The sequence below is a fragment of the Balaenoptera physalus genome (genome assembly GCF_965194825.1).
Source record: "Balaenoptera physalus genome assembly, chromosome: 11".
Lineage (NCBI taxonomy): Eukaryota > Metazoa > Chordata > Mammalia > Artiodactyla > Balaenopteridae > Balaenoptera > Balaenoptera physalus.
Window position 1 is genome coordinate 38,429,953 of NC_138896.1, and position 15,033 is coordinate 38,444,985.

Consider the following 15,033-nt stretch of genomic DNA (forward strand, 5'->3'; position numbering starts at 1 on the left):
AAATAAATGAGTCATGGGTCTGAAATGTACAGTGTGGAGAATATAGTCAATAACTATGTAATATCTTTGTATGGTGACACTTGTAATTAGACTTATATCATTTTGAAATGTACAGAAATATTGAAACAGTATGTTGTATAACAGGAACTAATATAATGTAGATCAATTATACTTCAAAAACAAATAAATGAACAAACTCATAGAAAAAAGGATCAGATTTGTGGTTACCAGAGGTGGGGAGGGGGAGTTGGATGAAGGTGGTCAAAAGGTACAAACTTCCAGTTATAAGATAACACATGTACTAGGGATGTAATGCACACCATGATAAATATAATTAACACTGCTGTATGTTATATATGAAAGTTTTGTTTTTTTAATTTTGTATTTATATGAGATGATGGGTGTTTTCTAAACTTATTGTGATAATCATTTCATGAGGTATGTAAGTCAAAGCATTATGTTGTACACAAATTTATACAGTGCTGTATGTCAATTACGCCTCGATAAAAATGGAAGAAGAGTTGTGAGGATCACCTGAGATTAAGTGTTTGCACGTGGTTTGTAGACTGAAAAGCGCTATGCAAACATATGGCACTGTGCCTAAGTCTTTAAGGATGGGGAGGACTTTGACAAAAGGCACTGAGGGAGAAGGGCCTCTGGGCAAGGAGAATGAAAGGTGAAGTGGTTTTTTTCTTAAAATAAATTTATTTATTTATTTATTTGTGGCTGCATTAGGTCTTCGTTGCACGCGGGCTTTCTTTAGTTGCGTCGAGCGGGGGCTACTCTTCCTTGTGGTGTGCGGGCTTCTCATTGTGGTGGCTTCTCTTGTTGTGGAGCACAGGCTTTAGGCACGCGGGCTTCAGTAGTTGCAGCACGTGGGCTCAGTAGTTGTGGCTCACGGGCTCTAGAGCACAGGCTCAGTAGTTGTGGCGCTCGGGCTTAGTTGCTCCGCGGCATGTGGGATCTTCCGAGACCAGGGCTCGAACCCGAGTCCCCTACATTGGCAAGCGGATTCTTAACCACTGAGCCACCAGGGAAGCCCCAGCGAAGTGGTTTTTGTGTGCTAAGACAAAAGGAAACTAGGCTTTGAAGTCTAGAAAGATGAAAGTACTCAAGGAAAGTCTATGTTTTTAAGACCATTAAGGAAACAAAGCCTGGGACTCCAAGCTTGAAGGATAAAACCAAGCCCTATGGTCTTACACAGTTACACAAGAGCGTGGGGGTACCCTAATATCACAAAATACACTAATGAATGACTTGCACACACGCTTCTTTCTCTGCCTACATGGCCTCTATTGAAGGCAGGCAGGGACCGTGTCTTACTCATCTTTGTTTCCAGGAGCCTGACACTTTCCGGTTAAGAGCACTGCACTCCACTCTCAAGGAACCAGTGAGTGCCCAAAGGCTTGGGACCTCTTTAACTCAAGGGGTGGGATGGACTAAGCGTCTAGGTAGCCTTGAAAAGCAGGTTCTTCTGTACACACTGGGATGCCCTCCCAGTATCCGATTCCAAACCCCATCCAAGGCAAGGCGTGTTAATCCTCACTTTAAGGAAGAGTAGGCGGGGCCAAGGCCTCCAGCGGACATATTTATGATGAAAATCAAGAGAAGGTGGGGGACCAAGATTACACAGGTGACAAAACTTAATGGAGCCACACATGAACGCAAGCACGCACCCACACGCACACGCACAAATGAGTGCATGCCAAACTGGTTAAATCTGAGTCAGACTTGTAATCTAGTTAATTGCATTGGTCTAGTCAATTGTATCCCGCCAATGTTAATTTCCTGGTTTTGATAATGTAGTATAGTTATGTAAGATGTTGAGGGAAGCTGGGTGGGTGATGGGTAAAAGGGACCTCTTTGTACTAATTTTGCAACTTTTTGTGAGCTTATAATTATTTCAAAATAAAAAGTAAAAAAAATAAAAAGATCCTCCCCCCCCCCCCGAGCCCAGCTCCGCCCACTCCGAGAAGGCTCCACACCTCACACTTACACGCTCAACCCAGCCTCTCCTGCTGGACGAAGGCGAGGAGGGGTGGGGTCGCGCACGCGCAGACCTGAAATCCCCACCGCTTCGTGGGGAAGTAACGCTTGCGCAGTCTGGGCCCCTGGCCTCCGCGGCAGCCGTCTCCGCCGTGAGGGACCGGGCAGCCTTGGCCCCTCCGCTTGCCGTCTTTTCCGGCAGTTGGGGCGCTTCCTGTTGTTCGCACCCGCAACCGCCCCTCGGCCCCTACCTCAGAGCCCCTCACGCGTCCCGCCCCCTCCTCTGGTCGGCTGGCTGCTGGTGCTGGGGTTTCGTTTCTCCGCACGTCGAGACTGCTGGCCCGGCCGGCGTTTGCGGCTGTCCGCCGCCCCCAGCCCTGCCTCGCCTGGGGCTCTGGTGAGTGTCTAGCTGCTGTTGTCTTCGGTCCATCCCTGGCTTTTCCCTTCTCTCCTCTTCCCCCGACTCTTTTTGAGGTTTTCCCCTTCCCGCCGGCGTCCTGTTTCCAGCCCTGCCCTTTCGGCCCCTCCTGACAGTCCCCCTCCTCCTGGCTTCCAGAGGCTCCTTGTCGGTCCTCTGCACGTTTTCCCAGTCCCAGGCTCCGCACCCCGTCCTCTCTGTCTTCGTGTGCAGTTGGGGCGGGGAGCCAGGCTTTCTTTCCGTGTTGCCTGCTTTGTCTGCTCCCTGCCACCGCTCAGTGTCCTCCGGGATGTCGGTCGTTACGAATGTTCACCTTCTAATTTTTTTTCTAAGACCCTGAGAGGTGTTGTGTGAGGCAGAGATGTTGGTACCTTTGCGTCTGCCCCCTTCCTGATGGTCAGTCTTAGGGTACTGGCCTTCAGAGAAGTTGACTGAAAACCTCAGGGAAATTTAGTGAAGACTCTTAAGATGAGTGGAGAAGGAATGTCAGTAAGAACTTAGAGCAAAGTCTGTGCAGAAAGACTTAGGGAAAGCAAGCAGAACGTCAAGTAGAGAGACCAGATCTCCCAGTTGACTAAACGACACAAAGAGAAACGTGTTCTTTTTGAAGTGTACAGAGGAAGGCTGGAGTGAAGAAGCCCCGTGCTTCCTCTCCCTTTCAGCTCCCTTTGGCTCTGACTTAGAATTAGCCAGGCAGTGGATGTGGTTTCCCTAAGCACAAAATAACCACCGCCACAATAACAGGCTCCACTGTCCACCCAAGCGTTAGATGGCAGCTTCCTCATAAGACGAGGAGAACAGCTCTATCCAACTCTGTATGGAAAACCATTCCATGTCCTAACCCTACCCCAGTCATACATACATATTTTCAGCTCCTGGTAATGGACATAAGAAACCAGTGTTTTCCTAGCAGATCTTTTATAAGGTACTTAACTATGCATAGCACTGTGCATGATATGGGGAAGGATATTAAAAGTAGTAAAAGATAGGGTGCTTGCTGTCCAGTGGCTTACAGTTAGTTCAGTAGGAGAAATTAGATATGTAACTCTTAAGGAATAGTCTCAGCCCCAGTGTTGAATTGTCCAAATATTGGGTTGTCAGTCACAAAGAAATAAAGAATTTTGGTGAGAAAAGGGGGTATTTATGGAGTTAGCAGGGTACCATTGTAAAGTCAATCAGTTAACCATGCGTAACTATCTAGATTGAATATAACAGTAGTTTTCATTTGATCTCCTTTTAACGTTTGCCCTGACTTATGAGGATCACATTCTTTTGTTAATTTTTTTTTAACTTTTAAGAATTTCTTACGTACCTCTTATTTCTTAATTCTGAGTTGGAGAATGAAACAAATAGGGCAAAGGCCTCCAGTGGCCTATAGGTCAGGGCAAGAAGGCTTGAATTGTCAAAAGCTTTAGGGAAAGCCCTGTAAAGTACTTGGTTGGCCCAGTAAACCTATAAACTGCTGTAGGGCACTAGTAATTGTAATTTTTGATGAAAGGTTATTAGAATTAGGCTAACCCTTTTATGAGCGGAGGAACAGGATGGGGAGGAGGTTTGAAGAATCATCAAAGGGAAGGACAGTGCAACCTTTGCCATTACATCAGAGACTGTATGAAGGTTGGAAACAATTCAGCTAGAACATTGTTGGCCTGCTATATGAGTTTCTTTGAGTGCACTTAATCTCCTGTTGATCTTTTACAAAGGTAGGAAGTCATGGTAGTGACTTAAATGGGTCAAAACGTTTGTGCCCCAGTTTTTATATACCCGTCAATGTACATGTAATTTTGTTCTTTACCTTTGTTGACACCTGAAAATCATTAACTTGCTCAACTTACATTTACTAACTGCCTATTATATGGAAGGCGCTGTTTGTCTTAGACTTATAAACACTCTCTAGTTGTATTTTTATGTGGAAATAATTTCATTTGTTAAAATGTGAATATATATATAGAGAGAGAGAGAGAGAGAGAAAGAGAGACATTCTCCAGAAATTTTCAGACAAGGGAGGAGTACTAAGGGCTCTCTTGCTTCAGACTTGTTTTTAAATCTGGTTTTAAAATTTCTTCACCAAACTTAAAGTACATGTGGTTTTCATTGTGGGTGGAGGGGGTACAGGCTGACAAGTAAGGAACCACACCCGAGCTTCATAAACCAAACAGAGGTTTTAAAAAAAATTCTACTGATAGCCTAAAAACATTTGCGTTTGCTTTGGTGTTAGCAGAAACTTTCCCATAAAAAATAACATTTTATAGTAAGGTAGAGATGAGTTCAATATCTTGAATTTGTGATTACTGATCATTTTGGCGCATCACATCATGAATCAAAATGTTTGACTTTGAAGTAGAGCCTTGATTTTGAATCTTTTTTCTCTGATGACAGTATTCTTTGTGATTTTCCCTGAGTATCTTTTTATAAAATTGCTTAATGTTAAGCCTGTTTTCTTAGTAATAATAAGTGTTTGCACATTCCTTAAAAGCCTAAGTTTAATCTACAAAACAATTTGAAAGTCCTTGAAAATGGCCCTTGGCCCCTCCTGATTTTTACTCAGCTTCATATTGGGATGAAAATATAGACTTAGAGGCAGGTCCTGTAGGAGGAAGGCATGGTAAGGATAAAATATTGAGCATTATTGCCAATGCTGGAGCAAGTCAAGGTTGGTGAACAATTTGGCGAGGTGTGACAATGTAGGTTGGCAAAAAATATTTAAATGAGATTTAAATTTAGGCAGGAAAAAAGTTCTGTAAGCTATTTAAACCTTGTTGGTATCAGTTTTCAAATATGTAAAACTAGGAGGTTAGGGTCTCTTGTTTTTAAGATATCTTCCATCACTAAAATTATGATTCAGGTTTTTTCTTTTGTAATATTGTTTCCATCATAGGTCTTTGTTTTAACTTGTCAATTCAACTAGACAGTAAACGTCTATAAAATAACCATAAGCCATGTCACAGTACATATATACCTATAGAGGAAGATTTTAGTCATAGATTTTTTTAAACTATAGAAATTGTAAATTTAAAAGTTCTTGGTAACTTAATGGTAATAGTACACACTCATTGAAGAAAATATAGAAAATGTGGAAAACACAAACAAGAATAAAATGATCTACTGTATTCTCACTGCCTAGAGTTAGGCCACTAATAACATTTTGATATATATTTCTAATAATTCTGTGCATATACAGTAAACACATAAAATGGTATACATTCTGTTTTTTTTTTAAAAATTAATTTATTTATTTATGGCTGTGTTGGGTCTTCGTTTCTGTGCGAGGGCTTTCTCTAGTCGTGGCAAGCGGGGGCCACTCTTCATCGTGGTGCGCGGGCCTCTCACTATCGCGGCCTCTCTTGTTGCGGAGCACAGGCTCCAGACGCGCAGGCTCAGTAGTTGTGGCTCACGGGCCCAGTTGCTCCGCGGCATGTGGGATCTTCCCAGACCAGGGCTCGAACCCGGGTCCCCTGCATTGGCAGGCAGATTCTCAACCACTGCGCCACCAGGGAAGCCCTACATTCTGTTTTTTAACCTATTCTTTTTCACTTAGACTGGAAATATTTTCCCTGACATTAAACATTTGAGCATATTTTAATTGTCTGCATATTAATTTCATTGTAGGACTTTTCCATAATTTAATCAGTTCTGTTGGTTATTCAAGTTACTTCTAGTTTTTCTTTGTCATTACAATGCTGCATTGAATCCCCTTGTGGGTCTTTGATTTCTTCAAGGTAGATTCCTGGATGGCAAAGAATTGTACTGTCTATGTTATATATTCTTAATATATGTATCTGGTATTGTAATCTTGTTCTCTTCTTTTTAAAAAATGCAACAGTATGCTTTAAAGATATATTCATGTTGCTTTTAGATACAGGTAGATTGGCTTCTGACTGTTGTATGGTATTTCTTTGTATGCATCCACAACATTTTATTTATGATTTGCTTACTGAATTGCCTCCAACTTCCCATAACACAGATGATGGCATAGTGAACGTCCTCTGTAATGCACATCTTTGTGCATGTTCCCTTAAGAGCCTGTGTGACAGTTTCTCTAGGCCTTATACCTAGGGATGATATTTCCGGGTCAAAAAACATTAATGTATACTTATTTTCACCAAGTATTCTGTTTGTTTTTTGTTATATATTATTTGTCCTCCAGAAAACTTGGGTCAATTTACATTCCTACCAAAAGGGTAAGAGAGTGCATAATTGGTGGATTCTAACTCCAAAACTAATACCTCTTTTTTGTGTTGTTTCTAGCAGCCATGGCAATGACAGGCTCAACACCTTGCTCGGCCATGAGTAATCACACAAAGGAAAGGGTGACAATGACCAAAGTGACACTGGAGAATTTTTATAGCAACCTTATCGCTCAACATGAAGAACGAGAAATGAGGTAAAGAATTTTGAGAAAATTGTGTCATGGTTTTGGCATCCATGTCTAGTATCATACATCACATTCATAATATGGTTGAAAGGAGACAAGAATAGCAGCAGCCGTGTTATAGCCTATTCGAGTACAGTGGAGTGACAGTGTCACTGATTTCCAAAGCCCTTGCTATTAACCCACTTATTTCTACTACTAGTCAATAACATAAAATTTCATGGTAGTATAAAAAAATTAATTGGGCCAAAACCTTAGAGTTCATTGTTAAGGCAACGTGATGTAATGGAAAGAGCAAACCTTATGGAGCCAGATCTGGGTTTAGAATCCTGCCTTTACCGTTTAGTAGCTGTATGAGGTTGGAACAAGTTCTTAGTCTTCCTGCGTATCAGCTGTCCCATCTGGAAAATGGGGATACTACTACTTGCCTTGCAGGATTGCTGTGGGGATTAGATATAACATATATGAGTACCCACCAAAGTGCTTCACACAGTAATCACATAGTTAATGGGGTTGTAGTGTTACCGAGTCCAATCTCGTACTGCTCACGGCACGACAGGCCAGTAAATCGAGGCGGGTTGTTGAGGCAAGAAATAGCGACTTTATTCAGAAAGCCAGCAAACCAAGAAGGTGGTTTGCCCCTAAAGAACCATCTTGCCTGAGGCTCCTTTTGTACTAAAAGGAAAGGGAGTAAAGTCAAACATTTCCTGGTTCCAATCAGCCTCCAGAGGCGTTGTGTTAATTTCTTCCTCCCTTCAGTCATTCACAGGTGGGCCTGGTCAGGATGTTTCCTGTGAACTAAACAAAGGTATTTTAGCTTAATGCTCATTACCTGGGTTCCCAGAGATGGGCAGTTATGTATAATTTAAGCTTATAGGCAACATCCCTTTAGTGATTAACTTGTAATAGAATACAAAAAGTTCTTCCCTATTACAGTAGCAACTATTGTTACTGATCTAGTGTGCACTATCCATGTAGTAACTCATAATTAAAATTTTTTTCCCAATATTTTATTATGAAAATATTCAAAAGTACAGAAAAGTTGAAAGAATTATACAGTGAATACCCATACAGACATCATATAGATTCTACTATTAGCATCTGTTGTTTTATCACATATCGATCTATCCATTCCTTTATCCATTCATTAATTCATCTTAACTTTTTGTTTGTACTTCAAAGTATGCTGCAGATGTCTATATGTTTTACTTCTGAATATTTCTGCTTGTATAACAAATGGAGTTTTCTATATATATTTTAAGAGAGTGGAAAATCTGCATACAGTGAAATGCACCACCTTAAGGGTACGTTTCGGAGTTTTGACAAATACATAACACCTGTATAACTTAAACCCCTATCAAGACATAGAATATTACCATCATCCCAGAAAGTTCGTCCCTGGAGATTCTCCTTCAACCCCAGGCCACTTTGTGATTTTGTTTCTACCATAGATTAATATTGTCTATTCCATACAAATGGGGCATGTATAATGGATTCTTTTGAATAAGGCATCTTGCTCTCAGCCTAATGTTTTCAAGGTTCATCCATGTTGTTTTTGTGTGCATAGTTTGTTCCTTTATATTGCTGAGTACCATTCTCTTTTATGACTACCATAGTTTGTTTACATATTCTTTTGTTGATAAAAATCTGGGCATTTAAAAGTTTGGGGCTGTTTTGAATAAGTTTCTCTGAACATTTGTGTACAGATCTTTTTGTGAACGTTTGTTTTCAGTTCTTAGGTAAATATTTAGGAGTGGAATGGCTGGTTTGTAAACATACATAGGTATATGTTTAGTTTTATAAGAAACTGCTAGACCTTTTTCTAAAATATTACCAACAGTGTATGAGAGTTCTAGTTGCTTTATATATTTTTTTTAACATTTGTGTTGTCAGTCTTTTAACTAGCTATTCTTGTGGATGCTTAGTGGCATTTCATTGTTTTATTTTATTTTTAAACTCTTCCTCTTTTTCTTTTTTTTAATAAATTTATTTGTTTTTGGCTGTGTTGGGTCTTCATTGCTGGGCGCTGGCTTTCTCCAGTTGCGGGGAGCGGGGGCCGCTCTTCGTTGCAGTGCATGGGCCTCTCAGTGCGGTGGCTTCTCTTGTTGAGGCGCGCGGGCTCCAGAGCGCAGGCTCAGCAGCTGTGGTGCACAGGCTTAGTTGCTCGGCGGCATGTGAGACCTGGGTCCCCTGCATTGGCAGGCGGATTCTTAACCACTGCGTCACCAGGGCAGTCCCTCGTTGTTTTAATTTGCATTTCTCTGACAGTTAATGGTGTTGAACATTTTTCTTTATGTGCTTTTTTGGCCATTTGTGTATTTTCCTTTGTGAAGTGTTTGTTCAAATTGTTTGACCATTGAGTTTTAGGAGTTCCTTATATATCTTAGATACTGGTCCTTTGTCGTAGGTGTGTTTTGCAAAGTTTTTCCAGTCTGTGGCTTTCCTGTTCATCTAATTTGGCATTTTTTTCTTTTGTAGTTATTGCATTCTGTGACCTCTAAGAAACTTTTGCCTACCTCTAAGTCATGAAGATATTCTCGTATGTTTTCTTCTGGAAGTTTTATAGATTTAGTTTTTACATTTATATGATCCATCTTGAGTTAATAAGTGTGTATGGTGTGAGGTGGGGTTTGAGATTTATTTATTTATTTTCCTTATGGATATCCAGTTATTTAAGCACTATTTGTTGCAAAGATTTTCTTTTCCCCATTAGATTGCTTTGGCACTTTTGAAAATCAAGTACTGTGTAATTGTGTACCTGTGTCTGGGCTGTTTATTCTGTTTCGTTGATTTATTTGTCTGTCCCTATGCCAGTATCAGATTGTCTTATTACGGTAGCTTTGTGGTAAGTTTTGAAGTCAGAAACTGTAAGTCCTCAACTTTGTTGTTCTTGTTTTTTTTCAAGATTGCTTTGGATATTCTAGGTTCTTTGAATTTCCATATAAATTTTAGAATCAGCTTGTCAGTTTCTACAGAAAAGCCTGATGGAATTATGGTTGTAATTGTATTGAATCTGTAGATCAGTTTGAGGAAGAGTTGACATCTTTTTTTTTTTTTTTTAATTAATTAATTAATTAATTAATGGCTGTGTTGGGTCTTCGTTTCTGTGCGAGGGCTTTCTCTAGTTGCGGCAAGCGGGGGCCACTCTTCATCGCGGTGCGTGGGCCTCTCACTATCGCGGCCTCTCTTGTTGCGGAGCACAGGCTCCAGACGCGCAGGCTCAGTAGTTGTGGCTCACGGGCCCAGCTGCTCCGCGGCATGTGGTATCTTCCCAGACCAGGGCTCGAACCCGTGTCCCCTGCATTGGCAGGCAGATTCTCAACCACTGCGCCACCAAGGAAGCCCCTAGAGTTGACATCTTAATATTCAATCTTCTGAGGCTTATCTCTCCATTTTGTTAGGTCTTTAATTTTTCTCAGCAGTATTTTGTAGTTTTAGGGTGGAGGTCTTTCATGTCTTTTGTTTGTCTATTCCTAGTATTTTTGGAGTTTTTTGATGCTATTGTAAGTGGATATTTAAAATTTCATGTTCCACTTGTTTGCGGCTAGCATATAGAACTATAACTGAATTTTGTATGTTGACCTTATATTCTGTGACTTGCTAATTTACTTATTCTAGTAGCTTTTTTGTAGATTCCTTAGGATTTTCTATGTAAACAAGCATGTCATAGCCAAATAGAGAGTTTTATGCCTTCCTTTCCAATCTGTACACCTTTTCTTTCTTTTTCTTGCCTTTTAACGTTCGCTAGGATTTCAGGTACAATGTTGAATGTAAGTGGTGGGAGTAGACATCTTTTGTTCCTGATTTAAGGGGGAAAGCACTATTTCACTGTTAGTTGTGTTGTTAATGTAGCTTTTTTCAAAGATTCTCTTCATAGGTTGGGAAGTTTCCTTATGTTCCTATGAGACTGAGAGTTTTTATCATGAGTGGATGTTGAATTTTGTCAAATGCTTTTTCTGCATCTTTGAAATGATCATACTGTTTTTTCTCCTTTATTCTCTCACTGTGGTGAATTACATGGACTGATTTTTGAATGTTAAACTAACTTTCCATTCCCAGGGTAAACCCTCTTGGTCATAATGCATTATTCTCTTTCTGTGTTGCTGGATTCAGTGTGCTAACGTTTGGATAAGGATTTTTTGCAACAGCTTTCTGCAGGAGGGTGTCGATCATAATTTAAATGGGATATATGACTTGACCTTAAATATGCAGCTCTGTATGTGGAATAGCAAGATACTTTATACCTGGTGGTGGCTAGCTGTTGTTCACTGGGACAAACAAGAGCCTGTACAGTGCTCTTTGTTAGGATCATGGGGAATTCAAAAATAAATTTGCACACTCTATCTCTAGGCATGTGAAACCCGTTGGAGATGGTTATTTTCAAATACAACCACTCTCTTGAAATCAGAGCTTCTGGTATTGTAGTTACAAAGCAAATACTTATGAGTTCTGATTAAGTTACTTGTCTTACTTGATAATAGTCAGTTGGTTTGTTTTTTTAATTAGTTAATTAATTAATTTATTTTTGGCTGCGTTGGGTCCTTGTTGCTGCGCGCAGGCTTTCTCTAGTTGCGGCGAGCGGGGGCTACTCTTCGTTGTGGTGCGCGGGCTTCTTATTGCAGTGGCTTCTCTTGTTGCAGAGCACGGGCTCTAGGCGTGCGGGCTTCAGTAGTTGTGGCTCACAGGCTGAGTAGTTGTGGCTCACGGGCTCTAGAGCGCAGGCTCAGTAGTTGTGGCGCATGGGCTTCGTTGCTCTGCGGCATGTGGGATCTTCCCGTACCAGGGCTCGAACCCGCGTGCCCTGCATTGGCAGGCGGATTCGAACCACTGTGCCACCAGGGAAGCCCAGTCAGTTGGTTGTTAATCCTACTGGCTCTGCCCTATGGTGCATCATTGATAGGTATCACATTCTCCAGGAACAAGGTGATAAATGGTTTTATTTACTTTGTTAGTAAGTGTTATATTTCGATTTACACTAAGATTGCACCCCAAAAATGGGTTGAAATCAGTGCTTTTTTTGTTTTGGATTCTCAAGATGGAAAGACCTTCCAAAAGCTTTCATGGTTTTTCTTTTCTTGAAGACCAAATTAGTCAAAAGACAGTAAAAAGAGAATGTTAGACATTTAAGAGGATTAGAATGTTTTTGTAATTTTTGTTATCAAATCACCATTATTTTTCATTTAAAAAAAACAGTAGATACTTTGAGCTTTTCAGAAATAGTATTTCCTTGTTAATCTTTTTAGTGCCCTCTTTTTTTGTTGCTGTTTTGTTTTTTATTTTTAAAAATTTTTATTGGAGTATAGTTGATTTACAATGTTAGTTTCAGGTGTACAGCAGAGTGAGTTAGTTATACATATATATATCCATTCTTTTTCTGATTCTTTTCCCATATAAGTTATTACAGAATATTGAGTAGAGTTCCCTGTGCTATACAGTAGGTGCTTGTTAGTTATCTATTTTATATATAGTAGTGTGTATATGTTAATCCCAATCTCCTGATTTTTCACTGCCCCCCACGTATCCCCTTTGGTAACCATAAGTTTGATTTCAAGATCTGTGAGTCCATTTCTGTTTTTGTAAATAAGTTCATTTGTATCATTTTTTAAATTAGATGCCACATGTAAGTGATACCATATGATGTTTGTCTTTCTCTGACTGACTTCACTTAGCATGATAATCTCCAGGTCCATCCTTGTTGCTGCAAATGGCATTATTATTTTTTTTATGGCAGAGTAATATTCCATTGTATATTTATATACCACATCTTCTTTATCCATTGCTCTATCGATGGACATTTAGGTTGCTTCCATGTCTTGGCTATTGTAAATAGTGCTGCAGTGAACATTGGGGTGCATGTATGTTTTCGAATTATGGTTTTCTCCGGATATATGCCTAGGAGTGGGATTGCTGGATCATATGGTAGTTCTATATTTAGTTTTTTAAGGAACCTCCATACCATTCTCCATAATGGTTGTACCAATTTACATTCCCACCAGCAGTGTAGGAGGGTTCTCTTTTCTCCACAACCTCTCCAGCATTTATTGTTTGTAGATTTTTTTTTTTTTTAACATCTTTATTGGAGTATAATTGCTTTACAATGGTGTGTTAGTTTCTGCTTTATAACAAAGTGAATCAGTTATACATATACATATGTTCCCATATCGCTTCCCTCTTGTGTCTCCCTCCCTCCCACCCTCCCTATCCCACCCCTCTAGGTGGTCACAAAGCACCGAGCTGATCTCCCTGTGCTATGGCCATTCTGACCGTTGTGAGGTGGTATCTCATTGTATTTTTTGCATTTCTCTAGTGCCCTCTTTTTTGGACATGAGTTGATACTTGGTCTTGAGTTTGTTGATACAATTTGATAAGACTATTTTACTTCAGGTTTTATCACCCCTAGAAAATTAAAAAATTAAAAAAGAAAAACAGTATATAAACAACTTATATAATTCAACATCAAAAAATCAAACAACCCAATTAAAAAATGGCCAGAACTGAACAGACACCTGAAAGATGAAATGCAGATGGCCAACAGGCACATGAAAAGATGCTCAACATAGCTAATCATCAGAGAAATGCAAATCAAAACCACAATGAGATATATCACCTCACACCTGTCAGAATGGCTATCTTCAAAAAGAATACAAATAACAAATGTTGGTGAAGATGTGGAGCAAAGGGAACCCTCTCATATGCTGTCTGTGGGAATGTAAATTGATGCAGCCACTGTGGAAAACAGTATGGAGGTTTCTCAAAAAGCTAAAAATAGAACTACCATATGACCCAGCAATTCTACTCCTGGGTATATATCTGAAAAAAAACCCAAAATCACTAATTTGAGAAGATACATGCACCCCAGTGTTCATGGCTGCATTATTTACAATTGTCAAGATATGGAAGCAACCTAAATGTCCATCAACAGATGAATGGATGAAGAAGATGTGGTTTATGTACATATATACATACACACAGAATGGAATACTACTCAGGCATAAAAAAGTATGAAATTTTGCTATTTGCAGCAACATGGATGGACTTGGAAGGCATTATGCTAAATAAGTCAGAGAAAGAAAAATACTGTATGATATCATTTATATGTGGAATCTAAAAAATACCACAAACCAGTGAATATAACAAAAAAAGAGGACTTCCCTGGTGCAGTGGTTAAGAATCCACCTGCCAATGCAGGGGACCCGGGTTCGATCCTTGGTCCGAGAAGATCCCACATGCCACAGAGCACCCAAGCCTGTGCACCACAACTACTGAGCCCACGTGCCACAACTACTGAAGCCCATGCGCCTAGAGCCCGTGCTCCGCAACAAGGAGAAGCCACCGCAATGAGAAGCCCGCGCAACGCAACGAAGAGTAGCCCCCACTCGCCACAACTAGAGAAAGCACGCGCACAGCAACGAAGACCCAATGCAGCCAAAAATAAATAAAATTACAAAAAAAAAAGATGCAGACTCACAGATATAGAGAACAAACTAGTGGTTACCAGTAAGGGGGGGCAGTATGGAGAGGGGAGTGGGAGGTATGAACTATTGGGTGTAAGATAGGCTACAAGGATATATCGTACAACATGGGGAATATAGCCAATATTTTGTAATAACTGTAAATGGATTGTTAGCTTTCAAAATTGTATCAAAAATTAAAAATTAAAAAAAAAAGAAAGAGAAACAGTGATTGGCAGGTGCTACCACAGTAGTAAGTAAACTAAAATTATAACTGTCAGAAATGGATTTTCAAGTGTTTTGATGTTATGGGGGAAAATCACAGAACCTTGATAAATAAGCAGAGTTTTAATGATACGAGACAATTGATGGTAAAGAAACATTTTATTATGGGTATATGGCTAATATATGATGAGCAGTTTGAAATAATAGGTATTGGGCTAGTAAATTTGAGGGCTAATAAAAGAGATCATGTTGTAATACAAAATTTTATTTTGTTCATATATGCCTTGTCTTGTTGCCTTTAAAATCGCTAGTATTTCTCCCACTTATATGCAACTTTTGTGCTGTTCCATTTATAGTAGAGCACTGGGTTATATTTGAACAAAGGATTTACTGCAGGGGAAATGAGACCAAAGCCTAAAGGCAGAAGAAAAAAATCATTTGCGAGGGCTTCCCTGGTGGCGCAGTGGTTGATAGTCTGCCTGCCAGTGCAGGGGACCCGGGTTCGAGCCCTGGTCTGGGAAGATCCCACATGCCGCGGAGCAACTGGGCCCGTGAGCCACAATTACTGAGCCTGCACGTCT

At 40.2% G+C, this 15,033-nt stretch overlaps 1 protein-coding gene across 4 annotated transcripts in view; it reads left to right on the plus strand.

The window, feature by feature from the left end:
• Positions 1 to 2,070: 2,070 nt before the first annotated feature.
• The window catches only part of STK38 (serine/threonine kinase 38), a 42,310-nt gene continuing 29,347 nt past the window's right edge, over positions 2,071 to 15,033 (plus strand). For 2 of the 4 annotated variants that reach the window (XM_082412620.1, XM_082412623.1), the window contains exon 1: positions 6,656 to 6,788. In XM_082412620.1, coding sequence (XP_082268746.1) covers positions 6,658 to 6,788 — 131 coding nt within the window. In that variant the 5' untranslated portion in view covers positions 6,656 to 6,657. Of the gene's footprint in view, positions 2,384 to 6,652; positions 6,789 to 15,033 lie in introns of those variants that run through there. The other 2 variants (XM_082412621.1, XM_082412622.1) reach the window with 2 other exon arrangements.